The sequence below is a fragment of the Phyllobates terribilis genome, unplaced genomic scaffold, assembly GCF_046119375.1.
Source record: "Phyllobates terribilis strain yellow unplaced genomic scaffold, ASM4611937v1 Scaffold_1__5_contigs__length_1240528914, whole genome shotgun sequence".
NCBI lineage: Eukaryota > Metazoa > Chordata > Amphibia > Anura > Dendrobatidae > Phyllobates > Phyllobates terribilis.
Window position 1 is genome coordinate 750,915,440 of NW_027362761.1, and position 27,914 is coordinate 750,943,353.

Sequence of the window (27,914 nt, forward strand, 5' to 3'; positions counted from 1 at the left end):
TCTAAATACCAATTCTAACTGAACCCCAAACTGGACGATTCATGGATCAAACACCTGTTATGAATTTTACCATTAAGCTCTTTGTTAGAGAACAGCAATTTGTGTAAAAAGTACTGAAACACTGAACAGCTGGACATGTGAATTCAAAGGTTTAGAGATGGTCACATCAAGTTCACCTGAAAAGGTTAGAGAATACCCAAAAAAACTATTGTGAAATTGTGTTGTTTTTTTTTTTAAGTTTCAATGCACTTAGAAACCTGTCCCTTTCCAGTATTTTGAATGGGAAAATGAAACAATCCTTCATACAGCTGTGGACTTAAAAATAATAATAAAAAAAAGGTTATGGCTCTCGAAAGAAGGGGGAGGAAAAATTGAAAACACAAAAAGGGAAAAATTTACTGGTTGGGAAGGGGATAAAAATTAAAAAGCAAATAAATGTTTAACATGAAAAACCTGATTAAAAAAAAAAAAAAATCATTTTCTGATGACACATTCCATTTAAATGTGGTTAAGATCGATAAATTGTCTGTCACAGGCCTTACATCTTGAAATTCTTCTTGCTGCAGTGTGGATTCAGAATCATAATTATCCAGTTGAACAATCTCTGTAAAGAGAAGAATGGCAGATTAATGGTTATTAATATCTGAAAGTCTCACCACAAATATAAAGGATACAATAATATCACACAACTTATAATTCACCTTCTAGTGGATCCTTTGTGAGCCCCAATTGGCTGATGATGTAACGTGGAATGTCAGTCTTTATACCCTGGCCCTCCTTGGCATGACCCTCGGCAGCCTCTAATAAATGGTAAAACTGCTCTGGATCAAATTCCTAGACAGAAAAAAATGTATTCAGAGTCGCACTTAAAGGACCAACCCTTGGGTAATTGCAACAGTGCCCCATTAAATAAAAACTGCATACACTCACCTCCTGGATCAGCACCGTTGCAGCAATGTCAGAGCTGTGCTTGCCGACAGTCATGTAGCATTGTTATAGGCTGCAGCACTCACACTTCTCTCATCCGAAATAATTTAGTCCAAGGGAAATGTGAGCGCTGTTGGGTTGTTCGCGACATTACATCACGTGAGCGCCGGCAGACAGAGTGCGGAAACTGCTAGTCTGGGAGGTGAGTGTATGCTGTATTTTTTTTTTTTTTTTACATGGGGCATTATTTTATTTAAAAAGGGGATGTCCAAGTAGTGGAAAACCCCATCAGCAAAGCCTACAATATAAAAAGAAAAGAACTAAACCTATTATCCGCTGCTAAGAAACTACTGCCATAGTGACAGCAAGTACAGTGATCTTTTTTGGTTATTGCAAAAAAAAATGACAACTAAAAAGTTAATTAAAAAAAAAGTGAAACTTTTTGTTCTAACTTATTTTTGATTACTATACAGGAGATAGATCACAACCTAAATTCAAGTATTTGTGTGGGGAAAAAAAGATTCTTGTAACAGGAAAATGGCACAGATCATGACCGCAGGCCGTTACTTTGTTGCGGTTTAAAATGTTTTGCCAAGATTTTAACATTAATTATTATGCAGCAAAACAACTAAAAGCATGACCTACCATAAGTATAAAGTGACATTTCCAATCAGAGTTTAGTAACAAGGTTTAAAGGTCCCAGCACAGACAGCAAATTTGTTTGCAGTAAATCCATTGTGGATTTTACCATAAAAATTCCCACAAATTTGTGCCACATGAGGGATTTGCTGAGGATTTGGTTGCTGAATTGCAATAAGGACTTCATTACCAGACACTCAAGGAGTCTTGCAGGACGTGCAATAACCATCAGCAACTTTCTTGCCAGCTGAACAATGAAAGTCACTTCTTCACTCTCTGAGCGATTGTAGGCCTAAACCAGAGAAAAATAAAAAAGTCAAATGACCACTAAGATAAGCTAGGAGAGCGTATAACATTTTACTTTTCACTAAACTAAGCTATCTTGACTATGTGAAGGCTATGTGAGTCTTCTCAAACATTATTCCTTTCTCTCACAGCAACTTTATCTACAGTTACTACAACCCCACTTTTTATTCTTTCCACCAAGTCCAATGGGAAAAGAAAATGATGATATGGAAACTTAAGTCGTAATTACTACTTAAATATCTTACATCTTCTAGCATCTTTTCCAATTTCTCCTGCAATTCCACAAAGTATCTAGAGGTAACTAAAGCCCCCTTAGATTTATCCAGACAATCTCGGGCCAGCTCAATGATCTGGTGATGTATAAAGCCGAGGACGCCATCGGCAAGAGGCAAGGTTCGACTAGGGCAGAGGTTTGTGATGATGTCTTCGAGCCTCTCCTCCATTTGTGCAGTTGCCTAGAGCATAGAAATATAGGTAAACTACAATTGTCAAAGAAAATCAATGGAAATAATCACTTGAAAAGACAAAAAAAAATAAATCTGTATATTGTAGGAACCGTTGGTTACAGAAATTGCTCCCCCTTCCTTTCCATTTTTTACAGCACAAGACATTTGCTCATTTTGTCAAAATTTGAAATGCTTGCTTGTCAATTTGGTGTGTAAGAAAATGCTGCAAACTATTGTGCGTAAATCAAACCTAAATGCGTTCTCGGCGCTCCTAACCAAGATCTCTGCCACTAAAATGGTTCTGGATTCTGCTACAAGTTATCAGTAATGCCTATCACAATAAAGAGGGCTTTGGAAAATGTTTTCTTGATAACACATGATGGCAAATAATTTCCACCCAGATTTGTATTACAGTTGTGTAAAGTCCCCCAAGGACTTCAGATGTTCGGTCAAACAATCATTTGGGCGGCAGCCATTTCCCATGAGTCCCCATATTCAGAAGTGATCAGCTTGCCGAGCGATCCTGTGTTCTCTATGAGAGAGCTGACGCCAAACATCTCTCGAAATCAAACATGGCGGATCGTTGTTATCTTCCCCAAGATTTATCAGGGAGCAGTCAGGAAGTCCCCACACACAGTCGGCTGAACCAAGCGATATTGGTGGGATTGGCCCACGTTAGTCTACTGTGCTTAGGGACCTTAACTGCTGCCACTACCATAGACGACATAGAAATGCTCTAGTGAAGCAGAGCTAAAAGAAGCCTAAAATTAAAGATAATTAAAGGAGTTATCCCCTTTCAGAAAACTTATGACTACAGGCAGTTTGTTTTAAATAAAAAAAAAAACGAGCATTACTTACCCTTCCCAGGTCCAGTAGGGTGTTTCTACTGCTGCCCCAGTCCATCTTTGGCTGCAGTGGCGATATCACAGAGCTCAGCACTTTTTTCCAATGTAGATAGCACAAGCCGCTAACTTCAGTGATTGGCTGAAGAGCTGTAAAGTAGACTTCTCCTCTGCAGCCAAAACAGACTGGGGCAGCAATGAACACAGGGAGGATAACACAATGTATGTAATAAATGTATATATATTTCATAGATTTTTGAAAGCTAACTGTCTGTTTGTCAAAGGTTTTCTGGAAGGGAGCAACGCCTTTATTAGCAGGGAAGCATAGCCAATGGGGTAGATGCATAAATGATATTCCAATCTCAAAACATTTATGTTCTATTCTGAACATATGTCATAAATGTCCAACAGAATCAGTAGTGTTTCTGTCCGTAAAAAGGTGTCTGCAGATACTCAATTCTCTATTGTTCTGCATGGGAGTTTTACAAATTGCCTGGAGTGCTTGCTCAGCAATATGGAGATCGCTCATACAGATGAATGGGGACCGCAAGGAACATGCAGCCACCTCTGCTGTCCTGACAGCATAACAAGGCCCCAGTTTAGATAGAATATAAGATTTCATCATGCACTTACCTTGGGGAATCGTTCCTTGTAAACATGATTCATCATAATGATCTCATTATCAAAATTTGTAGATGCTCGGCCAGGGCTGAAGTAAAAACATGGGAGTAATTTCAGACAACCCAATACTGGACATTAAACAATGTTATCATAAGCATCACCATCTTTTTTAAAGTCTTTATTTTATGGGTTGGTCCGGTACCTAAAATGTCTTTTTAAAATACCAGCTTTACACCCTTTAAGAATAGTCATCAGGTTGCTGTGATAGAAGCTGTGTGAGTGACACCAGCACCGCTCCACAGCTTCCAGCACTGCCCTCAAACCAATCGTCATCATGGGGCGGCTCTCTTGTCACTCTGCCCCTTGACTACGCCTTGTTTCACAGTTATAAGATGTGTCGGCGAAGGTAGAAGCAGAATGTGGGAGCTGTGCTCACCTCTCCCACAGCGTCCATTACCAAGACCATGGATTCAAGACATCTTCAGAGAGTGGGGATGCAAGAATGTGTAGCAAGTAACTGCAGCGCTGCCTTCTGATGACGTCCTGCTCCAGGAGGGGCGACGGATGCTGCTAGGCGAGTGCAGCCCCAGCCTCCTGTGATGTCACATTTGAAACTCCTCTCAAACAAGACATCACAGGAACATATTTAGGGATTAGATAGGGAGAAGTGTAGGAGATTGTATAATAAAGCTAATTACAAAGGTGGTTAGGGTGTATAGATATTTAGAAAGGACATTTTAGGTACCGGCCATCCCTTTAATATAAGCAAGGAGTGCTGGCTACACCAGCAAAACCACAAGAAGAAATGGAATTAAAATGTAAAAAACAAGAAGAGAAATAATTCCACAGCACAAGAAATATAAATAGGGCATAAGTGAAGAGAAAAAGACAGGAAGTGAGGGAGGAGAACAAGAGGATAAGGGGTGGAGGAAAAAGGAAACAAAAAGATAAGAAGCAAATATTCAAGATTCGACGACCTAAAGCTGTAGGCATTTTTTTTTACATTTACACTGTGTTCAGACCACTTTACTACATTTTATTCCTTTACAAATTCATACTAAAATGGACAATAGTCGCTTTATAAAATCCACCCGATATACTCCATGATGACAATGCAAAATGTATGCTATTAACAAAAAATAAAAAAAATGGTTAAATGTCACATTTACATAAGTATTTGGGCCAGTCACCCGCTACTCAATTAGGGCATGTCTGGCAGCAACTACAGCTCCAAGTAAGACACTAAGCTTGGCAAAATCGGAATTTAAGGAATTTCTCTTCTTTTCTGCAGGTCCTTCTGAGTTCTATCTGCATAGATAGGAAGAACCAATATACAGCTATTTGTTTTAGATCGGCCCAAAGATGATCGGCCAAGTTCAATTCTGATCTCCCGCTGGGCCACTCAATAACTTGTCTCAAAGTCATTTCTAACTTGCCTTACCAAAGCATCCTGGAGCTCATTTCAGGTTTTTAATTCCGATTTCCCTTGATCCTACTTAATGTTACAGTTTCTGAAAACTACCCTCATAGCATCATGCTGCCGCCATCATGTTTTGCAGTAGGAACTGACCAAGTGATGAATGGTGCTTGAGAGCTCAAGTTTGGTTTAATCAGACTATTGAATCTTATTTTCTCATGGTCTGTGAGTACCTTCTCATAAATTCCTAAAAGGCAGTCACTTTCTTTGCTATTTCTAAGGAGCGGTTTTCATCTGACAACTCAAACATTAGACCTTGCTCTGGCTTCAAGGCCAGCTTTAGGAAGATGCCTTAGGTGGCTATGAACTTTCTGCATTTATGAGTAATGAAAGGCCATGTGCTTTAGGACTTTCAAACTTGTAGGACATTTTTTTGTACCCTTCTCAAGATTGGTGCCTAAAATCCCTTTAGAAAATGTCCAGATACATAAATATATGTTTGTGGAAGGTCCAAAGCAGAAGGTCTTTACACCGTGAAGACAAAAGAACACTTTATTCAGTATTCACAGAAAGGGCTTTTACAGAATGGTCAAAATCGCACAGTTCATAAAGTCCAGTGTTATCTTATGAATATAATAGACAACAGGTCCATATTACAAATTCATTTTGAAAACCAAAGCAGATCTCTTACCTGAGGCTTCGGGAACGAGGGCGCATGCATGGAGAGCGCCTTCCATCCTCATCTGTGACGCTCTCTGTGCTCCGGAAGTGTTTGGAGAGAAAGTGCAATTCATCAGCAGTGGGCTGGAAGGGCAATTGGTGTAGCCTCTCCTGGGAGGAGGAGGAAGACTGCAGAAAAAATGTATACATAAACGGAAAAAGCAAGACAACATGAAAAACAGGAGTGCGATATGTATGCGATAAATCATTGGAGCACAGAAACTTAAAAACAACCTCTCCTTACTGCTACATTAAAGGGGAACTTGTCACTACATTGATGTTGCCCAGACAATGGGCAGCGTAATCAGAGCCTGGCTGCAGAGGCGTTTGTAAAGCCGAAAAACCGTTCGAAAAGCCTTTAGCTCCGCTCCTTTAGGGCGAGAAGTGTTAACCCAATGGAGCTTGGCAGGGAGAAGCTAGCCGGGGCCGCGTCAGACTAGTCATCTCTCACCCTAGTCCCCAGCCATCTATACAAACAGTTTTCTTTGGAACGCCGCAATGTTTCAGAGTAGAGTATACCCTGCTGCAATAGCACAGCCAGGCTCCGATTCATGCAGCATGAATCTAATGAGAGATTGCCTTTAAAATAGCAGTCTGGCAATTTAGCTTTTTTTGCTATGCCCCTAGCCATAGTTACTATATGTACAGTGCAAGTATAAAAATACTGATTGATCGCTGGCCTTTTCATACCCAGCGCCATTCCGCTCCTCTTCTGCACCATGTGTCCGCGTTTCTGATTAGCTAGCACCTTCTGAGTCTCGATGCAAGTCTCATAGCTTTGCATTAGGAAAGGAACTTAAGGTCCACAAAGAAGAATCGTGATGATGTGGTGCAGAAGGGGATTATAATGGTGCTGGGAATGGAAGAAAGCAGCGATTGGTAACAATTTTAATACATGCACTGTGCAAGTTATGACTATAGCTAAGGGGATAAATAATAAAAAATTGACAGAGTGCTATTCAACACAAGTTGTAACCTTCAAAAATGTATCATAAGACACAAAAATGAGTCAGAGTCTAAAGGATCACAGACTTTACTATTGAGATCTTCTTAACTCTATTTCCATTACTTATGTGCAACAACATATTCTGCAGCACATTACAGACATTGTCATCACTCACTGTCTTCATCGGGACTCACAATCCAACTACCCCATGAGTAGATTTTTACAGTGCAAGAGGAAACCAGAATACCCAGACGTAATATATGCAAGCACAGAAACAACTATATCATTGGCCATCTCAGATCTCATGACATACGAGAAGTTCATGTTCTCTGGCATTCCCTCTTAAAGGGAATCTGTCAGCACATTTGACCTATCTAACCTATTAATATGGGCATACAAGATATAGACTGCTGATTAGTGATCCCTGTATGTCTCATATCAGATGCCTTGTTACTGATAAATCATCTTATATCACTTCATATAAATTACCTCTTTCAGGCTCTGGGGCGGACGCTGCCTGGAAGATAACTCAGCCCCCAGAGCTCATTATACATGAAGGGGGACTTACCAGTGTGATGTGTGATGGTCGCTCTCTGCTCTCCTGATCTCGCTGCAGAGCTGTGTGTGATTATACCTGACACATCTGCAGGTTCCTCTCAGCTTCCATCTCACATACAGACAGGGTGTAATATTGTTACAGTACAGCAGAGCTCAGAGAGCTGGAAAAATGTGTTTGTAAGAAGACAAATTTCATTCCTCCTGTTCTGTGTTAGTTACTTGTCTCACACTGGTAACTCCCCCTTCATGTATAAGCAGCTCTGGGGGCAGAATTAACTTCCAGGCAGCATCCGCCCCAGAGCCTGGAAGAGGTAATTTGTGAAGTGTTAAAAGATGATTTATCCACAAAAAGGCATTTGATAAGAGGTATTACAGGTATTACTAATCAGCGATATATATAACCCGTATGCCCATATTAATAGTTTAGATAGGTCAAATGTGGTGACAGATTCCCTTTAATTTTCACCAGGGTTTTTAAATTTTCTGTTATAGCAAAAGAGACCCTATTTTATTCTCAAGTTCAAAGAAATTCATACTGTCACATGTCTACAGATGACCACACACATTGGATTAAAAGTATCCCGGTTGGAAGAAATTATCACCTACAGTTAGGTCCATATATATTTGGACAGAGACAACATTTTTCTAATTTTGGTTCTAGACATTACCACAATGAATTTTAAACAAAACAATTCAGATGCAGTTGAAGTTCAGACTTTCAGCTTTCATTTGAGGGTATCCACATTAAAATTGGATGAAGGGTTTAGGAGTTTCAGCTCCTTAACATGTGCCACCCTGTTTTTAAAGGGACCAAAAGTAATTGGACAGATTAAATAATTGTAAATAAAATGTTAATTTCTAGTACTTGGTTGAAAATCCTTTGTTGGCAATGACTGCCTGAAGTCTTGAACTCATGGACATCACCAGACGCTGTGTTTCCTCCTTTTTGATGCTCTGCCAGGCCTTCACTGCGGTGGTTTTCAGTTGCTGTTTGTTTGTGGGCCTTTCTGTCTGAAGTTTAGTCTTTAACCCCTTAAGCCCCGGAGCATTTTCCGTTTTTGCATTTTCGTTTTTGCTCCCCTTGTTCCCAGAGCCATAGCGTTTTTATTTTTTGGTCAATATGGCCATGTGAGGGCTTATTTTTTGCGGGACGAGTTGTACTTTTCAACGCCATTACTAGTTTTACCATATCCTGTACGGGAAAACGGGAAAAAAATTCCAAGTGCGGTAAAATTGCAAAAAAAGTGCAATACCACAGTTTTTTATTTTTATTTTTTTACCACGTTCACTGAATGCTAAAACTGACCTGCCCTTCTTATTCTACAGGTCATTACGAGTTCATAGACACCAAACATGTATAGGTTCTTTTATATTTAAGTGGTGAAAAAAAATTTCAAAATTTGGTAAAAAAAAAAATAAAAAAATAGCGCCATTTTCTAAGACCCGTAGCGTCTCCATTTTTCGTGATCTGGGGCTGGTTGATGGCTTATTTTTTGCGTGCCGGGCTGACGTTTTTATTTATAACATTTGGGGTAGATCCGATGTTTTGATCGCCCGTTATTGCATTTTATTGCAATTTTGCGGCGACAAAAAAACGTAATTCTGGCGTTTAGAATTTTTTTCTCGTTACGCCGTTTACCGATCGGATTAATTCTTTTTTTATATTGATAGATCGGGCGATTCTGAACGCGGCGATACCAAATATGTGTATGTGGGGTTTTTTTTTTTATATATTTTATTTTGAATGGGGCGAAAGGGGGGTGATTTAAACTTTTATATTTTTTATTTTTTTTTATATTTTTAAAAACTTTTTTTTTTTACTTTTTGCATGCTTCTATAGTCTCCATAGGAGACTAGAAGCAGCAACTATCCGATCGCCTCTGCTACATACAGGGGACGAGCAGGTCCCCTTCATGCAGCAGAAATGGTCCTGTGCTATGAGCGCCGACCACTAGGTGGCGCTCATAGCGACAAGATAATGACAACCACAGGCGTCTGCTGCAGACCCTGGGTTGTCATGCACGCCCATCGGCGACCCGCGATCACGTGACGGGGTCGCCGGTGGGCGGGGCTTATGACGCGCTACCCGGAAGCGCGCGTTAAATGCTGCTGTCGGAGATTGACAGCGGCATTTAACATGTTAACAGCCGCGGGTGGATCGCGATTTCACCCGCGGCTGTTGCGGGTACATTTCAGCTGTAAGAATCAGCTGACATGTGCTCCGTTCAGTGAGGGATCAGCGCAGCAGCCCTCACTGAACGGGCAGTACGCAAATATGCGTACTAGTACGTCCCCGGTAAGTAAGGGGCTAACAAGTGAAATGCATGCTCAATTGGGTTGAGATCAGGTGACTGACTTGGCCATTCAAGAATATTCGACTTCTTTGCTTTAATAAACTCCTGGGTTGCTTTGGCTTTATGGTTTGGGTCATTGTCCATCTGTAGTATGAAACGACGACCAATCAGTTTGGCTGCATTTGGCTGGATCTGAGCACACAGTATGGCTCTGAATACATCAGAATTCATTCGGCTGCTTCTGTCCTGTGTCACATCATCAATAAACACTAGTGACCCAGTGCCACTGGCAGCCATGCATGCCCAAGCCATCACACTGCCTCCGCCGTGTTTTACAGATGATGTGGTATGCTTTGGATCATGAGCTGTACCACGCCTTCGCCATACTTTTCTCTTTCCATCATTCTGGTAGAGGTTGATCTTGGTTTCATCTGTCCAAAGAATGTTCTTCCAGAACTGTGCTGGCTTTTTTAGATGTTTTTTAGCAAAGTCCAGTCTAGCCTTTTTATTCTTGATGCTTATGAGTGGCTTGCACCGTGCAATGAACCCTCTGTAGTTACTTTCATGCAGTCTTCTCTTTATGGTAGATTTGGATATTGATACGCTTACCTCCTGGAGAGTGTTGTTCACTTGGTTGGCTGTTGTGAAGGGGTTTCTCTTCACCATGGAGATTATTCTGCGATCAACCACCGCTGTTGTCTTCCGTGGGCGCCCAGGTCTTTTTGCATTGATGAGTTCACCAGTGCTTTCTTTCTTCCTCAGGATGTACCAAACTGTAGATTTTGCCACTCCTAATATTGTAGCAATTTCTCGGATGGTTTTTTCTGTTTTTGCAGCTTAAGGACGGCTTGTTTCACCTGCATGGAGAGCTCCTTTGACAGCATATTTACTTCACAGCAAAACCTTCCAAATGCAAGCACCACACCTCAAATCAACTCCAGGCCTTTTATCTGCTTAATTGAGAATGACATAACGAAGGGATTGCCCACACCTGTCCATGAAATAGCCTTGGAGTCAATTGTCCAATTACTTTTGGTCCCTTTAAAAACAGGGTGGCACATGTTAAGGAGCTGAAACTCCTAAACCCTTCATCCAATTTTAATGTGGCTACCCTCAAATGAAAGCTGAAAGTCTGAACTTCAACTGCATCTGAATTGTTTTGTTTAAAATTCATTGTGGTAATGTCTAGAACCAAAATTAGAAAAATGTTGTCTCTGTCCAAATATATATGGACCTAACTGTATTCACAGGATAAATGGTGATATCTAGATCAGTGGGCTCAAACAATTGGGACCCGCACTCAGTCAAAGACCACAGCTCCATTCATTCTTTATGGGACTGCTGGAGAAAGACGAGTACACCACTCCAGCATTCCTATAGAAACTGAATAGTGTGGTGGTTGGACCCACACCAATGTAGAAGCCATCACCTATCCTGTGAATAGGTGATACTTCTTCCGGCTGGAATACCCCTTTAATATTGGTCTTATGCAGCTAATCTATTGTATGGCAGATCTTTAATCCTAACAATTATGCCAAGGACTGTTCACTCAAATGGAATCTGTCAGCAGGTTTTTACAGTGTAATTGAGAGTGGCATGATGTAGGGGCTGAAAATTTGATTCCAGTGATGTAACACTTTCTGGGCCATTTGCTGTCATTTTGACAAAATCACAGTTTTCACTGTTGAGCTAGCAGTTCTCTGAATGCTGAGCTCTGTAACTCCACCCACACCACTGATTGGCAGTTTTCTGTGTAAAGTGTAAATTGGCAGAAAGCTGCCAATCAATGTTAATTAAGTACCCTACGTTATTTTCATACACTATTGCTATTTATTTAATTACAGGGTATTTGCTCATTTTGTTTTTATCATAGATTTTGTCTGTTTAGTGGTCAGTGTGAATATGCACCTACATACTGCATGCATATCAATTTATAATCCAGCTCATTTCTTTCGGTTTTTGCACTCTGCAAATAAAGTTGTGGCCTCTCTTTTACTTGAACTGGACATTACGTTTATATAGCTGCTGAGAGTCCAATAGTCGGAGCTTTGGTTTTAATACTAGAGGTTGAGCTGGTTAAGTGAAATTACCAAAATGTGATCGGTCATTTCGGAAGATTATTCTGCATCTATGTGCTGGTGAATAAATGTTGTTGCTAAATACGGATCACAAAACAAATGACATGAACATGTTACCGAGAGAGTTGAGCTTGGTGTGTTGGTGCCATATCCAGAGGAGGGAAGGGATGCCAGAGACCATCTGCGCCCATCAGCTCTAAAAACAAATCATGCCAGATGGTTAGCAATCTCCTATAATAATTAATAACAGTAATAATAGCCTTTCATTTATATAGGTATGCTAACATTCATCAGCTCTAAAAACAAATCATGTTAGATGGTTAGCAATCTCCGATAGTAATAGTATGGCCTTTCAATTATGGAGGCTTATGATTACCTGTCAGAGCGTGGTCCATGACTGCATGCACCAAAGGATTAAGAAGAGAGAAAATGAGAAGAGCCTAAGACTTCAGCAATAAATAACTGAACAGAATGGGCTGGGAGACAGAAAAATAATGCAGTGAAGAATTTGACATACTAAGCTAAAAGTACAAATGGGTCTTTTGTCCATAAATTAAAACTCTACTCTGGTAACAGGAGGTAACACTGCATAGAGCTGCTCAACAGGATTGCTACATGACCCAGTTAGGCGCAGTTCATGGTGGCATGGATCCTGCCATTATACATTCTCTATTGCTAGATTATATACACTGCTCAAAAAAATAAAGAGAACACTCAAATAACACATCCTAGATCTGAATGAATGAAATATTCTCATTGAATACTTTGTTCTGTACAAAGTTGAATGTGTGACAACAAAATCACACAAAAATCATCAATGGAAATCACATTTATTAACCAATGGAGGCCTGGATTTGGAGTCACCCCCAAAAATAAAGTGGAAAAACACACTACAGGCTGATCCAACTTTGATGTAATGTCCTTAAAACAAGTCAAAATGAGGCTCAGTATTGTGTGTGGCCTCCACGTGCCTGTATGACCTCCCTACAACGCCTGGGCATGCTCCTGATGAGGTTGCGGATGGTCTCCTGTGGGATCTCCTACCAGACCTGGACTAAAGCATCCGCCAACTCCTGGACAGTCTGTGGTGCAATGTGACGTTGGTGGATGGAGCGAGACATGATGTCCCAGATGTGCTCAATCGGATTCAGGTCTGGGGAACGGGCGGGCCAGACCATAGCTTCAATGCTTTCATCTTGCAGGAACTGCTGACACTCTAGCCACATGAGGTCTGGCATTGTCCTGCATTAGGAGGAACCCAGGGCCAACCGCACAAGCATATGGTCTCACAAGGGGTCTGAGGATCTCATCTCGGTACCTAATGGCAGTCAGGCTACCTCTGGCGAGCACATGGAGGGCTGTGCGGTCCTCCAAAGAAATGTCACCCCACACCATTACTGACCCACTGCCAAACCGGTCATGCAGAAGGATGTTGCAGGCAAGAGATCGCTCTTCACGGCGTCTCCAGACTCTGTCACGTCTGTCACATGTGCTCAGTGTGAACCTGCTTTCATCTGTGAAGAGCACAGGGTGCCAGTGGCGACTTTGCCAATCCTGGTGTTCTGTGGCAAATGCCAAGCGTCCTGCACGATGTTGGGCTGTGAGCACAACCCCCATCTGTGGACGTCGGGCCCTCATACCACCCTCATGGAGTCGGTTTCTAACCGTTTGTGCAGACACATGCACATTTGTGGCCTGCTGGAGGTCATTTTGCAGGGCTCTGGCAGTGCTCCTCCTGTTCCTCCTTGCACAAAGGCAGAGGTAGCGGTCCTGCTGCTGGGTTGTTGCCCTCCTACGGCCCTCTCCACGTCTCCTGGTGTACTGGCCTGTCTCCTGGTAGCGCCTCCAGCCTCTGGACACTACGCCGACAGACACAGCAAACCTTCTTCCCACAGCTCGCATTGATGTGCCATCCGGGATGAGCTGCACTACCTGAGCAACTTCTGTGGGTTGTAAAGTCCGTCTCATGCTACCACGAGTGTGAAAGCACAACCAACATTCAAAAGTGACCAAAACATCAGCCAGAAAGCATTGGTACTGACATGTGGTCTGTGGTCCCCACCTGCAGAACCACTCCTTTATTGAGTGTGTCTTGATAATTGCCAATAATTTCCATCTATTGTCTATTCCATTTGCACAACAGCATGTGAAATTGATTGTCAATCAGTGTTGCTTCCTAAGTGGACAGTTTGATTTCACAGAAGATTGATATACTTGGAGTTATATTCTGTTGTTTAAGTGTTCCCTTTATTTTTTTGAGCAGTGTATATAACCCACAATGCCACTTGTTCTGAGAAAAGCATCCAGCCCTTTTTTGAAAGCTGTAAGTGTCGTCCATTACTACCTCTTGTGGTAGAGCATTCCACAGTCTGACTGCTCTGACTGTAAAGAACCCTTTCCTGTTTAGTTGCTGGAGTCGCCTTTCTTCCACCCAGAATGAGTGCCCCCTGGTCCTTATTATGGTCTTTGGAAGGAATAAGTCATGCGCCAGTCTTTAATATTACCACACAAATATTTATACATATAAATGATATTTCCTCTGAGGCGTCTTTTTTCTAAGCTCAACAAGCCCAACCTTTCATCATAGGAGAGATCTTCCATCCTATGTGATAACCTAGTTGCCCGCCTCTGAACTGACTAACTGCAGCCATTGTCACGTGACCCACCGGGAATAGCGGCACTGACATTGCTGGAAAAGCATAGCAGCAGGAGGGGAGTATAGATAGTTTTCATTTTCTACGGGTCCTTGACGTGATTAAGCAGAAGTCGTCAAGGAGACGTAACCCCTTTAATATGAATTCCTTATCTCAAGTGATTACAAAGAGAATAAAAGAATACCTACTTGCGAGCAAAGGGGAAGTTAACAGATGCATTAGTGGAGAAATTTCTTGGACTGTCCAGCGGGCTGCTTCCTGCTATCAAAAGTAAGCATGAATGAGCAAACATAATGGCTAGAAATCATTAGATATAGCAGTATCATATTATTGCGCAATGTGCTAACTATAAAGGGACAAGACACAACTACAGGCCTACTAACAGAAGTGAGAACCAGACCATCGGCTTTAGATATCTGGCAGTCCACCACTATTCCTCCCACCCCAAACAGAGTCAAGACTGACTCGGCCAAGTGTGCACGTGTTATCAGTTGGGGAGAGGAGAACATACGGAATGAAGCCACCTATGGTTTCCAGCTGTACTAGTGGCATGACACAAGTCTACGACAATGGAATGTAATTCTATGTTATAGTGAAACTTTCTGAAGTGTTTTCCACAACTTTGGACTAAGACTATACTGGCCCACCTTTTATTCCACTGTATCCTTTCAATACAGAAGGATACTGCAAAAGAAAAAAAAAAATACTGAAGGTTTTCTTTTTTTAAGTTGGAATTAAAGAAGTTGTCCACTACTTTATATGAACCCCCAATGTATCCCCCCGGGGCCCAGAAGTGTTTTTGTAAATACCTTGCGGTGCCTTTTCAGCATCTGAGTGGCGCTATAGCTGGCCGCTCACAGGCATCACGTGACCCCACACTGTCGTCACGATAAGTGAGGCGTGACATCAGTGACGCGCTCCCCGTGGTGGACGCTGGGCTGTGGGCGGGGTTACTCCACCGCATCACACCCAGCATCCACCGCGCGCTTTCCCAGTGAATGAGGAAAGGGAGAGCGCGCGGTGGATGCCGGGTGTGACGTGCCCACAGCCCAGCAGCAACCGGTGGAACGCAGAAGAGGGACCCTCGGCTGCAGACTGGACATGTCGTGACATCACTGGATGTCAGAGCCGGCTGCAGCCGGGGGTCACGTGATGCCTGTGAGCGGCCAGTGATCGCGCTGCTCACAGGCAGAAAAGGCACCACAAGGTATTTAGAGAAACACTTATGGGCCGTGGGGGAATACATTGGGGGGATCATATAAAGTAGTGGACAACCCCTTTAATAGGGAATGCTTGCAGCTGTATGGCGTACAGATACATACCTCAGGGCTAAATATTCAGCACACAGTGTCTTCTACGTTCAAATCAACTGGGGATCCAACAGCTAGCATTTTCCCGGAGAATATGCCAAATGCATCCAAAAGAGCTCTACTCACTTGACAGAAGCCAAAATAATATCTTTTTTGCCCCTTTCAGACTGGCATATGTCTTTGCGGTATGGAATAGCATAGTATCCCACTGCAAGCCTTTCATCAGAGACATAGGTCAAGACCCTCTCAACGTAAAGCTCCGAGGTAGACTCATTGAGAAGCTGAAAACCTTGCAGATCTGGTCCAGTTCATCCAGCTGCTGCTATTGAAGCAGTGCACCACTCTAGAGCAGAGATGCACAACCTTTGTTAAGAGGGTCAAAATGGATTGTACTACACCCAAAGAAGGGGCATTCTGATAGGAGTTATACTATTACATTTTATTTACAGAATTTCCATTTTTGTGGACAAAATAGGCCCTTTCCTTTTAGTAAAGATGCCGTGACAACATAAAAGATAAAGAGAGCAAGAGGGTGGGGAGCAGGACACCAACGGCAGGGCAACCCACAGTCTTCTTCCTCACAATTTATATATATTATCCGAATGTCACCTAAGGCCTTACAGGCCTATAAAGAACTATCATTGGGCAGAAGGCTAGCTTCCCCTCCAGCCACGACATTGGCAAAGGTCAATGTAATGACCCAATCAATGCCACCTCATAGCCAGCAACCATTCTGCTTTCATTTTAGGTGGGAAAAATTGGCAAATTTAGCAGGCAAAAACCCACCCAAAATTATCAAAGGATAACGGCAGAGAAGACCCTGGTGGACCTAACCAGGCTTCACAAGATCAATCTTCCTATAGAGCGTTCATTCATCAAGATGCCATGGCTCGAGACCGAGTCGAAGGCTGTTAAATAATAATCTTATAGTTTTTAACCCTATGGATGCTTATAATCCCATGCAGATCCCTCCTAAATGTATGTGATCTCTACATTAGATTATTATACTAGTGCTCTAATTCAAAAGAGGTCTGTTATACTGGGCATCTCCATAACAGAGGGCACGAGCTCTTCACGTAGGTCACAACTATATTTTAGCTCATTAAGGAGTTTGTATGTTCTCCCCATGTTTGCGGGGGGTTTCGTCCGGGTTCTCCGAGTTTCCTCCCACATTCCAAAGACATACTGATAGGGAATCTAGATTGTGAGCCAAAATGGAGACAGTGCCCATAATGTCTGGAAAGCCCTGTGGAATTAATGGTGCTATATAAGTGAGTAAAATAAATAAATTACATGATTAAAGCGACATTTCAGGTACAGATGCAGCGGGAAAGGCACATGGGTTTTCTTGACCAATGTAAATGATTGAAGACATTATATATAAAATAATATGGAGTTAAATAAATTATCTTATTGCAATTTTAATTTAGCAAACAGCACAATATAATGTATCATACTGTATAGATAATATAATCGATTTATCTGACTTTAGTGGTAGTTGTGAAGATGTTATGAAATGATTATGTATAGAAGCGAGAACTAACCTGTAGGTACGGAGAGTGGCGATAAGGGACGGGACAGTGTGGGCGAAGGCGATCCCACCACCAAACTCTTTCTGTTGCTGCTTCGACAGCTGAGGACAGAACAAACATGTTAATAAATGATGGATCCAAGAAAAGCTATAAAACTTCACCATAATGCCAATTCTATGCTGAGAGTAAGAAAGGCACAAAATAAAACATGTCCCCTTCTCCTATGAGCGTCGTAGCATTACGCTTGACCACAGTGATTTCCTGAATATTTAGCTTGCATTAGAAGAAAGCATTTTAGTATTTTCTAGCACAAAAAGACTAATAGTCAGCATATGGACTTGACCAAGTCGGATATAAGAGGTAGGAGAGAACCTGCAAACTCTCCTGACATGTCTGTCTAGTGGATAATTGAGTTTCCCAGTATATAACAATTTGCAGCATCATTTCTTAGATCTCTGCACTGAACTGTTCCTCCATTATTACTCCCAGTTAGAGATGGGGGAATTAATTCGCAGGATGCGGTCCGACAGGTCAGTAATCTGTGACCACTGGAAGGAAGCCCCGCAAATCTCCTTACCTCCTGGCTCTTTAAATTAGCCAAGCTGACGGGATAACGGATGTGTCATGCCTCAACGATGATGTCGCACTAATCAAAAGAAGAGCTGGGAATGCCGAGAGGTAAGGAGATTCACAGGGCTCCCATCCAGCGCTCACAGATTACTGGCGTGTCAGATGGATCTGGAGTCCTGCGAATCGATTCTCCCATCTCTACTCCTAGTATGGCAAATTATGCCTAGATTGCAGCAGGGCTGTGGAGTCGGAGTCCATTTTGGTGGAGTTGGAGTTGGTATAAAATGGACCGACTCCAACTCCTAAAATATATAATAAATTGAGTACAGTAGTACAATGCAGTATGTGCTGTAAATGTTTTCATGTGAATTTGGGAAAGTTATGAAATGTCCTATAAATGTCTGTTCTGTTCCTGATCTAAGGATCTGGGCTTTTAGTTTAGAGGAATCTGTGCTACACTGTATATACATGCTCAGTAGTGAGGCAGTGCTGTGGAGTCGGAAGTCAGGGAGATTGAGGAGTCAGAGTCGGAGGTTTGGTTTACAGACTCCACAGTTCTAGATTGCAGCCTAGATGTTACCAGCAAGTAATGTGCCAGAGCACAATGTGCTACCTCCCAATCAGTGCAGACAGCAGCAGACTGCGTGTAACATTCATTTGACAATTAATCCACCAATTTCCAGGATTAATAACAGAAGTACAACAAAACACAAAGGCTATTTTATGGGCAACAGTATGTCAGGTCCTTTTAGGCTATGTTCACATGCAGCATTTCTGCTGCATTTTTTTAATGCACATTAAGGCTATGTGCGAACGGTCAGGATTTGAAGCAGAAATTTCCTGAGCATTTCTGCATCTCCTTGGCAGAAAAAACTGTGGTTTTGACACGTTTTTTGTGCAAAAATGAAAACTTTATTTACCTCCAAAAAGCAATTTGGTGGGACACTGCTTAAACCCTTGGATTACCATCAGAACTGGGGTGAGTATATTGGTTAATTTACATGATTAAAGAATGTGTCTATTGTATTTCAAATAAAGAGTTTACTCTATGTGTTTATTTAACTCTTTACTTAATTAGGTTTGGTGATGAAAGGGTCTGATGGACACCTTGTCATCACCAAACAAAAAGCTAGGTGTCAGCTAATCCCATTCGCCCAATGTCATTTGCATTTCCATTCATGTAATTTATGCGGCAGCTGTGAGCGGCTATTTTTAGCCTAGGAAGGTGCCATTTGCAAACATGGTCCCTGGCCATTATTAACAGCTCACAGCTGTTTGGTTAGCTGCTATGTCCCCCCGATCAGCACTCAGCAGCGCTTTAGACGCAGCGTATTTTTGAGCCCAAAACGCTGTGTTCTAATGCTGCACTTTTGTTGTCGGTACATACGACTCCACCGCATATAATGACACTTTAATCGGTCAAAATCTGCAGAACAGACTAGCGTGTCCGCTACAGAAATTGACATGCTGCGGGTGAGTTTGGGTACGTGGCCACAATCAGGAGCCGCTGCGTGTTTATGCAGCATCAAAATGTTACAGCATAGTGGATGGGATCTTTAGAAATCCCATGTAAACTATGCGTGCATCTGAGGCTGCGGATCACCCGTGGACACTGACATGCGACGCGTCTTTCAGGACCGCAGCATGACAAATTCTCTTCCTGAGTCGCATACATTTGACCACTAGAATGTATTGAATGAGGTAAATACTCATGGTTCAGTTCAGTGAACACATGGATTTACCTGCGTTCAATAGAATGCAACTTTGTGGACGCAGCAAAAAAAATATGCGTCCAAAGCGCTGCTACGTTCGGATCATGGGCACAGAGCCTAAAATTAAAAATGGAGTGGGCTCCCGCGTCATTTTTATAACCAGCAGAGGGAAAGCCGACCACTGGAGGCTGATATTAGTAGCCACGGAAGGGGCCATTAGCCAACAATGTTCCCTGGCTATTAATATGAGCCCACAGCTGTTTCTTTAGCCTTTACTGGCTACATTACAGGGGGACCCCAGAAAGAAAGTGACATGGGGTCCCCCTATAAAATCTAACCAGAAAAGGCTAAACAGACAGCTGAGGGCTGATATTAATAGCCAGGCAAGGAGCCATGAATACTAGCCCCCTCCGCGGCTATTAATATCACCCCTCAGCAGTCCCAGATATGGTGCATCCATAAGATGCACCAAATCTGGCGCTTAGCCTTCACTATTCCCACTGCCCTGTAGTGGTGGCAAGTGGAGTAATGGGGTTGGGGTTCACGTCAGCCTTGTATTGGCGGCTGACGTGAAGCCCAGGTTAGTAATGAAGGGCGTCTACAAGACGCCCTCATTACTGACCGCGCAGTAAAGTGTTCGCCGCTTTTTCAATAAAAGACACGATCAGAATAAAGTATTTTAATGAAATAAAAAACACTAGGTTTTAATAATTTTTTTTTATTGCAGTCTGTCCGCGAAGCCATCAATCTTCTGAAAAAAAAAAAAAAAAAGTAAAAAAAAACAAAAACAAAACTATATCCCTCACCTGTCTGCCATCAACGACGCAGTCCACAATTACGCCGATTGTCCCTCGGCGATCCGGGTCACTTCTACAGCAGTGACATCAGCAATCACTGATGTCACTGCTGTAGAAGACAGTACACTGACAGGGGTGTAAAATCACTCCTGTCAGTATACATTGCTGCTGCAGGATGTCACTGGGGTTCATCAGCTGAAGATCAGCTGATCAGCTCTGGTGAGCTCACCACCACGGGAATATTCTTCTGAATGTTCCTACGGTGAGGTCACATGACCACTGGCCCTGGCAGCGCAGTACACTGCTGGGAGTGCGCGCGCTCCCTGCAGCCGGTGGAACATCGCCGGGGACCAGGACGACACCGGGGGGCGCCGGACAGGTGAGTATAGTGTCTTTAATTTTTTACACCGCAGGGTTGCCGGCTAGGCAGAGCACACTACAGCTCCCCCCAGCCAACCCGCTCTCGCTGTTATCAGGGGGAGCGGCGGTCGGATGAGAGGAGTAGTAGTCCTCTTCTCACGACCCGCGAATTTGCAGCTATTTGCTTTATTTGAAATGCAACAAATCTGCAGGTATAAGTACTATACCTGTGGATTTGCTGCAATTCAATTCAAGTCAATGGGCGTGAATTCGGGGCGGAAACGCCCGCACATGGTCATTCTGCGGTTTTTACCGCAATGGTAATCCTAAGCGGAAATTTCCACATCATGTGCGCAGCACATCCGGATTACCATTGCTACAGCTGGCAGACCTGTTATCAAACGTTTTCGCAGCGTTTCCAAGGCAGAAAAACCGCCACGGAAATGCAGTAAGAACACTTTGTGTGCACATAGCCTAAAAGCTGCATTTTACAGTACCAGCAAAGGCGATGATATTCCAGAAATCTCATGCACACACTGTTTTTTTTCCCTGACTGAATGTGAGAACTGTGGCGTTTTTTAAAATCTGCAGTATGTCCTTTCTTTCAGCATTTTTGCAGTGTTTTTTCACCTATAGAAAGCAACGTGAAAGTAAAAAAACGCGTCTTATGGTCCGAAAAATACGGTACTTCTATAACAGTTTCTTCTTGGACACACCGAGGAGGAGCCATTGTCCTTACAAAGGGCCTCAAAATGTCTTTGTTGTCCATAGAAGCCAATCAGACCTCATCTTTAAATCATTTACATAGCTCTGGTAAAATGAAAGCAGCGCTGTGATTGGTTGCCATATACAAAGGCTTTCTTTTTGACAAACCTGCCCCATAGGATTATAAGGGAAGTAATGTGTCACTTGTGTTTGCAGATATTCTTGTCACAGGCCAGACATCTGGGTTACAGACACGAGAGAATACGCCATGTTCTATAAATTTGGAAAAACAACGCAGTACTGTAGACACAAGGCACCACACTTAGCACGAGCAATCTGACATGGCTCTATAAAGACTTCCTGTTTCCACAGAGCGTTCTAATGACGCCCACTGGCAAGCAACAGCAACAAAAACAGTGGTTAATGTGAGCGATGGTAAAAACCTGAACCTTCATCTCTATGGAACATCACTTGTTTCCTAACCTGAAAGACGCATAGCGTGCAGCATGTCCGGCTTCTGTTCTTACACAAGTCTGGGGGCTTCACATGGGTAAGACAGACCCACAGACGTGGAAACACGCTGGTCTGCAGTGGAAGGAAGTCCTGTGCTTAGAGTCTTCTATGAGTGATCCTGGCCCTGAGCACACGCCATGTCCTGCAGCACAATTGCCAGATTATTTATCCAGCACACTTCTTGACCTGTGGAAATTCCTATGACGAGAAGCAATCACTTAAATAAGTCCCTTTGTGCTGCAGGGAAATGATGCTGCAAAACGTAAATCCTCATTATAAAGCACAGCGTGCAGTGAGTAAGAGCACCGTGATGCACAGGCTGGATGTGGGTCTCTTGACCAGAACTCAACAGCTTCATATATGTCTACGGGGCTGTCAAGTTCGGGTCAGGCTAGTCCGGACATCACGGTCCATATTTGGATGGGTGTTTCAAGAATGTCACAGTGAGGCCTAGAAGAAATCTTACATTTTAATACAAGTAGATACTCCAAAAGGAGAAAAGCATTTGGATACATCTCTTACATTGCATTCAGGATTGTCACTCATTTCCATTGCTACAGGTGTATAGAATCAAGTCTACCTTTTAACCTGTGAAATAATGGGACGTTCCGTAAAAGGATGCCACCAATGTAACAAGTCCGTTAATGAGATTTCTTCTCTCTTAAATATTCCATAGTCGGCTATGAAAAGTGGAGGTGCTTAGGAACCTCAGCAACTCAGTCACAAAGTCTCAGACCATGTAAAGTTACAGAGCGGGATCGCATAAAAGTCATCAATGTTCTTCAGAACTCCAAACCTCCATTGGCATTTACATCAGCACACAAACGGTACGCTGGGCGCTTCATGGCATGGGGTTCTATGGCAGCATGCAAGCCTCACCAAGCACAATGTCAAGCATTGCTTGGAGAGGTGTACAGCAGCCACCACTAGACCATGGAGCAGTGAAAACGTGTTCTCTGCAACAACGGATCGCACTTCTATATCTGACACTCTAGGTCTAGGTTTGGTAAATGCCAAGAGAACATTAGTCACTTGTGCCTACTGGGAAGGTTGATGGAGGACGGATCATTCTATGGAGGTCTGTATTTCAGGGATTGGCCTTGGTCCCTTATTTCGAGTGAAGAAAAATCTTAATGTCTCAGCAAACCAAAACAATTTAGGCATTTATATACTTCCATCTTTGTGGGAACAGTTTGGGGGGGGGGGGAATGCCCTTTTCTATTCCAGGATGACTGTGCCCCAGTGCAAAGTGTGGTCCATAAAGGCATGGTTGGGCGGGTTGTGTGTGGAAGAACGTGACCGGCTTACACAGAGCCCTGACAACCCCATTGAAAACAGTTACGATAAAACTAGAATGAAGGTTGCGAGCCAAACCCTCTCACCCAATATAAGTGCCTCAATTCTAAATCCCCCCCAGATAGTCTCCAAAATCTCGCAGAAAGTCTTCCAAGAAGAATGGAAGCTTACAGGATCAACTTCATATCAAAGGAAATCTGTCACAACAAAATCGCATATTAAATTATAGTTTAATAAAGTTCTCTATATTTAACAGTCATACAGTGGTCTCGGCCCCTATAAAATCATACCAGCAGGATTCAGATTAATGTTTTAGTAGGTGGGAAAACGACTTATTTTACTTGCAAATCAGGAGGTTTTGGTGCACCCTTGGTATGGCCAAGGGCTCAGTACACTGTTACTCTCCTTAATTTGTTTTCTGAGCACTGTCCCTGATTGACAGAACTCACTTTCCCATCACAAGTAGTGCCTGAACTCAATCCATGGTACACAGACACCAAAGGGGTCCAGTGGCGCACACACAGTGTCCGTACAGGCGCGCTCTCACCCCTGGCTCCTTTCTGCACCTGCCGGATTCCTACATTTCCAGTATGAGTGTGACGAGTGAGGGCAGCAGACAGGACTCATGGATGAGAGCGTTCCGGCACTGCATGCTGTCAATCAGGATCAGGACAGTGCTTAGAATGCAAACTGAGGAAGTGTAACTGTGCAAGGAGCCCTTTGGCCGTGCCAAGGGTGCACCAAAGCCCCCTCATTTGAATATCGAATAAAAGTCGTTCTCTTAGCCGGTAAAATGGATACTGCTGGTATGATTTTTCTAGGGGTTAAAAACAGTTATATAGGGGATAATCAGTTCAATTTGCATCTTGGAGGTGACAGACTTGGCCGATCTTGATCATGTCAGATCAAATTCGCCAATGCAGGTTTATGGATCTGTCCCAAAAAAAAAAAAAAAAAAAAAAATCAGATATCACTCGGATGCTATTCAGTTGCTGTCCATTTTTGATGGACTGTTTGATATGAGAAGGCCGAGAAGCATGCATTAGTTTTTCTTTTCGCCTGAGAAAAAAAAAACGAAACTCGGACCAAACCCTGATGACACTGATGAAACTCGGACTGTTCCTTGCTTACGAAAAAAATAACCAACATGCAAAGGACGGGACCTACTCTGCATTGACGTTGTAAGACACAGACTGTTTATTACAGCCTTATCACTGTACTCCATGTACAGCGGTCACATGATAATCTTTTTATTTATATAGCACCAACATATTCCGCAGCACTTTACAATTCAGACAGTTTACATACATTATTGGCACTGTCCCCATTGGAGCTCACAATCTAAATTTCCTATCAGTATGTCTTTGGAGTGTGGGAGGAAACCGGAGAACACGGAGGAAGCCCAAAAAAACACGGGGAGAACATACAAACTCCTTGCAGATGTTGTCCTTGGTGGGATTTGAAGCCAGGACCCCAGTGCTGCAAAGCAACAATGCTAACCACTGAGCCACCGTACTGCCCATGTGATCTCTGTATATATGAAGGAAACAGGAGCTGCTGGGTCATAAGAGACCAAGACAGCTCTGCTATACAGCCAGGGGGTTGCACCTCCCTTGTAACGTGGGCTAATATACCAGCCCCAGTTACAAGAGATCTAGGATGAAAATAAAAATATTTAAACATTGAAATACACCCCCATGGGGGTCTTTTATGACACTGCGGTGGTCACAATGTGCAAAATAAATGAAAAAAAAAATGCCACCGTCAATCCCAATCACTGTTACTAGCCCCAAAGCTGTAAAAAAACAAGAAAAAAAACTTGCATTCAATATATAAAAATAATTGTTACGGAATGGGGAACACATTTTTTTAAATGTATATTTGTAATCCTTTCTAATCATAAAGAAAAATTGGGAGCAAGACACTAATTTCCCTTATTTTCCCACTGATATTGCCTAATATCAGTAAGAAAAAAAAAAAGTGGATGACCGTGTCATAAAAATAAAGCCCCATGTAATAATAATAAAAAAAAGGACAAAAATTAATTGCATATTCGTACGAGGGGAAAAAAATTTCAGCTCTTTGAACTGCATGTATGGAAAAAAAAAAACGAAAAATGTCCGGTCTTGAACTGGTTAAAGGGAGATTGTCAGCTTGGAAAAGATATGCTATTATAGATGAAGCTTGAAATACCTGGACTTATAATTATGTGGCCTACCCACATACTTATGTCCAGAGGACACTGGTGTTTTGATTTCTGGATTGTACAGAATTACTGTGTAAGTGGTCCATCAAATTCAAGATTTATTTTTGTCTAAATTGATAGTTTTAGAAGCACACAACATGAAAAAACGGGGCACACGTTGCTAGAGTAAAAGGTCTTGAAAAGGTCTGAGAAAAAAAAGTCTGCAGTCATTCTATGTGAGTGCAGACAGCCAAATGGTGACACTGTCATGATTCCCTATATTCCCCATGCGAGTTGGCGATCACATGCCAACTAGTCTCATCCAGCTTCTCTCAGTAGAAGAGAACTGAGAGAAGCGCAAGAGTCTAGTTGGCATGTGCTCGCAATTATGTAAATCAGATACAAGTGGTCACATGACCACCCACACAGGGGAATTGTGACAGTATGCACATTGCCCAATGTCATGATTCGGCAGTCTGCAGTCACATACAGTGACTATCTTCGGAGACAGGAAAATCCCTTTAATACCAAATGGTAAAAGCATAATTAACATAATATTTCATTTTTTTTCTCTACAAGTAGGAGTAAAAGACTAACAGAACCAAAGGGTTTTGTAGTCTGGTGGTTTAGGTGCCAGATGTTTAAGAACAGAGGACAAAGAAGAGTGGGGATGTCTGCTCTGAGGTTCAAACCATCTGCTGCCTGATCAGCCGCCATTATTTATCCACTACAAAGTTACCTTACCGCTAAGCTGCCACTCGCAAATTACAACGCTGTGTTTAGATATAACATTTTTGGCTTTGCTGATTTTCCGTCAGAACATTGCCCTAGCAAAATGGTTTAACGTTTTTCTAATCTCAATGCGCTGGTTTTTATTTTCAGGCCAGAAACTGACCCATTTTGCAGAATTGTACCCTGCATAAATAATGCAGATTTGAATAAAGGTTTAATAAATATGCAACGTAGTAAAATTTGCTGTGGATGTGTAAAAGATAAATAAAACACTAATTACCGCCAGGTCTCTGCGCATCCAGACCCCCTATGGAAATGTTCTATCCAATGTGACAGCCAATCATAGGCTGTAGTGGTGACATGGGAAGGAATGCTGCAAAGATCTACTGCTGCTGTGCATACTTATGGATTAACTGCAGAAAGTGTGAACTTACCCCAAGCGTGGGTGTGAAGGTAAATGTAGGAAGATCTAACAGGACAATGGGATTCGAGAGGTTAATAGCAGCTAATTATAAATAAGAAACATGGGAAGTGTCAGTAGCAAATTTTATTGTTTGACAATTATTTGGGGGAATTTCCACCCAAAAATGGGCCATAGATTGGTAATATCGCTATTGTTCCATTGTACACGACTGTTAAAGGTGCTTTTTTCTACAATGGAGATGTTGTATCCTTAAGGTTTGGCAGAACTCTAAGACTGTTGGGCTTCCAACATCACCAGGTTTCACAATACAAACTGTGAATATTATTAAACAGATCTTTTAGACCCGATTAAACTGGTGTACTTACTATGAAAATTAATGTTAGAATGTATAATTTGGATATTAAAATAAGCCTTAATGAGCTAGACTCAGAATTAACTTTTCAATATTAGGCAAGAAAACGCTCACACAGGATTATGCAGTCATTCAGATATGGATTCTTATGGCATATACATCAGCCTCATCAGGTCTAAGAAATCTATTTTGATATCCGGTGACAGATCCACGTTAAGGCTGTGTGCCCACGTAGCGTTTTTCAAGCGTTTTTGATGCGGAATTTCCGCAGCGGAAACGCTTGTAAAACGCTTGGTAACCCGCACCCCATGGTCCCCAATGGGATTCCGCAAGTTCTATGCACATGCTGCGGTTTTTTCCGCAGCGTTTATGCTGCGTTCAAAAATCCGCAGCATGTCAATTAATTTTGCGTTTCCGCAAGCAGAATTGCCATAGTCCAATGCATAAAAAACGCAAGGCAATTCCGCATGTGGAAAACGCGTGATAAACGCGCGAAAAACGCGCGATAAACGCGTGCGGAATTCCGCATGCGTTTTTCCGGGAGAGGACTTGCATTTATGCAGCAGAAATTTTCTGCTTCATAAATGCAACGTGGGCACATAGCCTAAGAACAGGCTTTTTAAGTTCTTATTAGCGTTTCTGCTGACAGTTACGGGTGGAGTGGAGCTTTGCCGGCAGCTGTTAACCTGTTAAATCCTGATGTCAATCTCTGACAGGGGCATTCAACAGGCACTGGCAGAGGAGAGCATCATTCCACACTCCCATGGGTTGCCATGACAGCTGGGGGTCTGCCAATGACCCCCGTGCCTGTCATTCCTATCCTAGCTGGCGTTCATAGGAGATTGTGATTTCTGTTGTACATATAGCAGTACGGATGTGCTGCTATGTACAGCACAAGTGATCAAACGACTGCAGCTTCCAGTCCCTTATGGGGACTACTGAATACAGTAAAATGTGAGAAAAAACGGTTTTTAAAAA

At 42.5% G+C, this 27,914-nt stretch overlaps 1 protein-coding gene across 7 annotated transcripts in view; it reads right to left on the minus strand.

Annotated features, from left to right (window-relative positions):
* Positions 1-27,914, minus strand: part of MAST3 (microtubule associated serine/threonine kinase 3) — a 201,576-nt gene that overhangs the window by 51,709 nt on the left and 121,953 nt on the right. For 3 of the 7 annotated variants that reach the window (XM_073636887.1, XM_073636885.1, XM_073636890.1), the window contains 10 exons: positions 17,303-17,391; positions 14,637-14,709; positions 12,171-12,191; positions 11,912-11,990; positions 5,890-6,047; positions 3,794-3,869; positions 2,118-2,327; positions 1,757-1,858; positions 702-834; positions 543-604 (listed from right to left, as the gene is read on the minus strand). In XM_073636887.1, coding sequence (XP_073492988.1) covers positions 543-604; positions 702-834; positions 1,757-1,858; positions 2,118-2,327; positions 3,794-3,869; positions 5,890-6,047; positions 11,912-11,990; positions 12,171-12,191; positions 14,637-14,709; positions 17,303-17,391 — 1,003 coding nt within the window. The remainder of the gene's footprint in view (positions 1-542; positions 605-701; positions 835-1,756; positions 1,859-2,117; positions 2,328-3,793; positions 3,870-5,889; positions 6,048-11,911; positions 11,991-12,170; positions 12,192-14,636; positions 14,710-17,302; positions 17,392-27,914) is intronic. The other 4 variants (XM_073636886.1, XM_073636891.1, XM_073636889.1 and 1 more) reach the window with 3 other exon arrangements.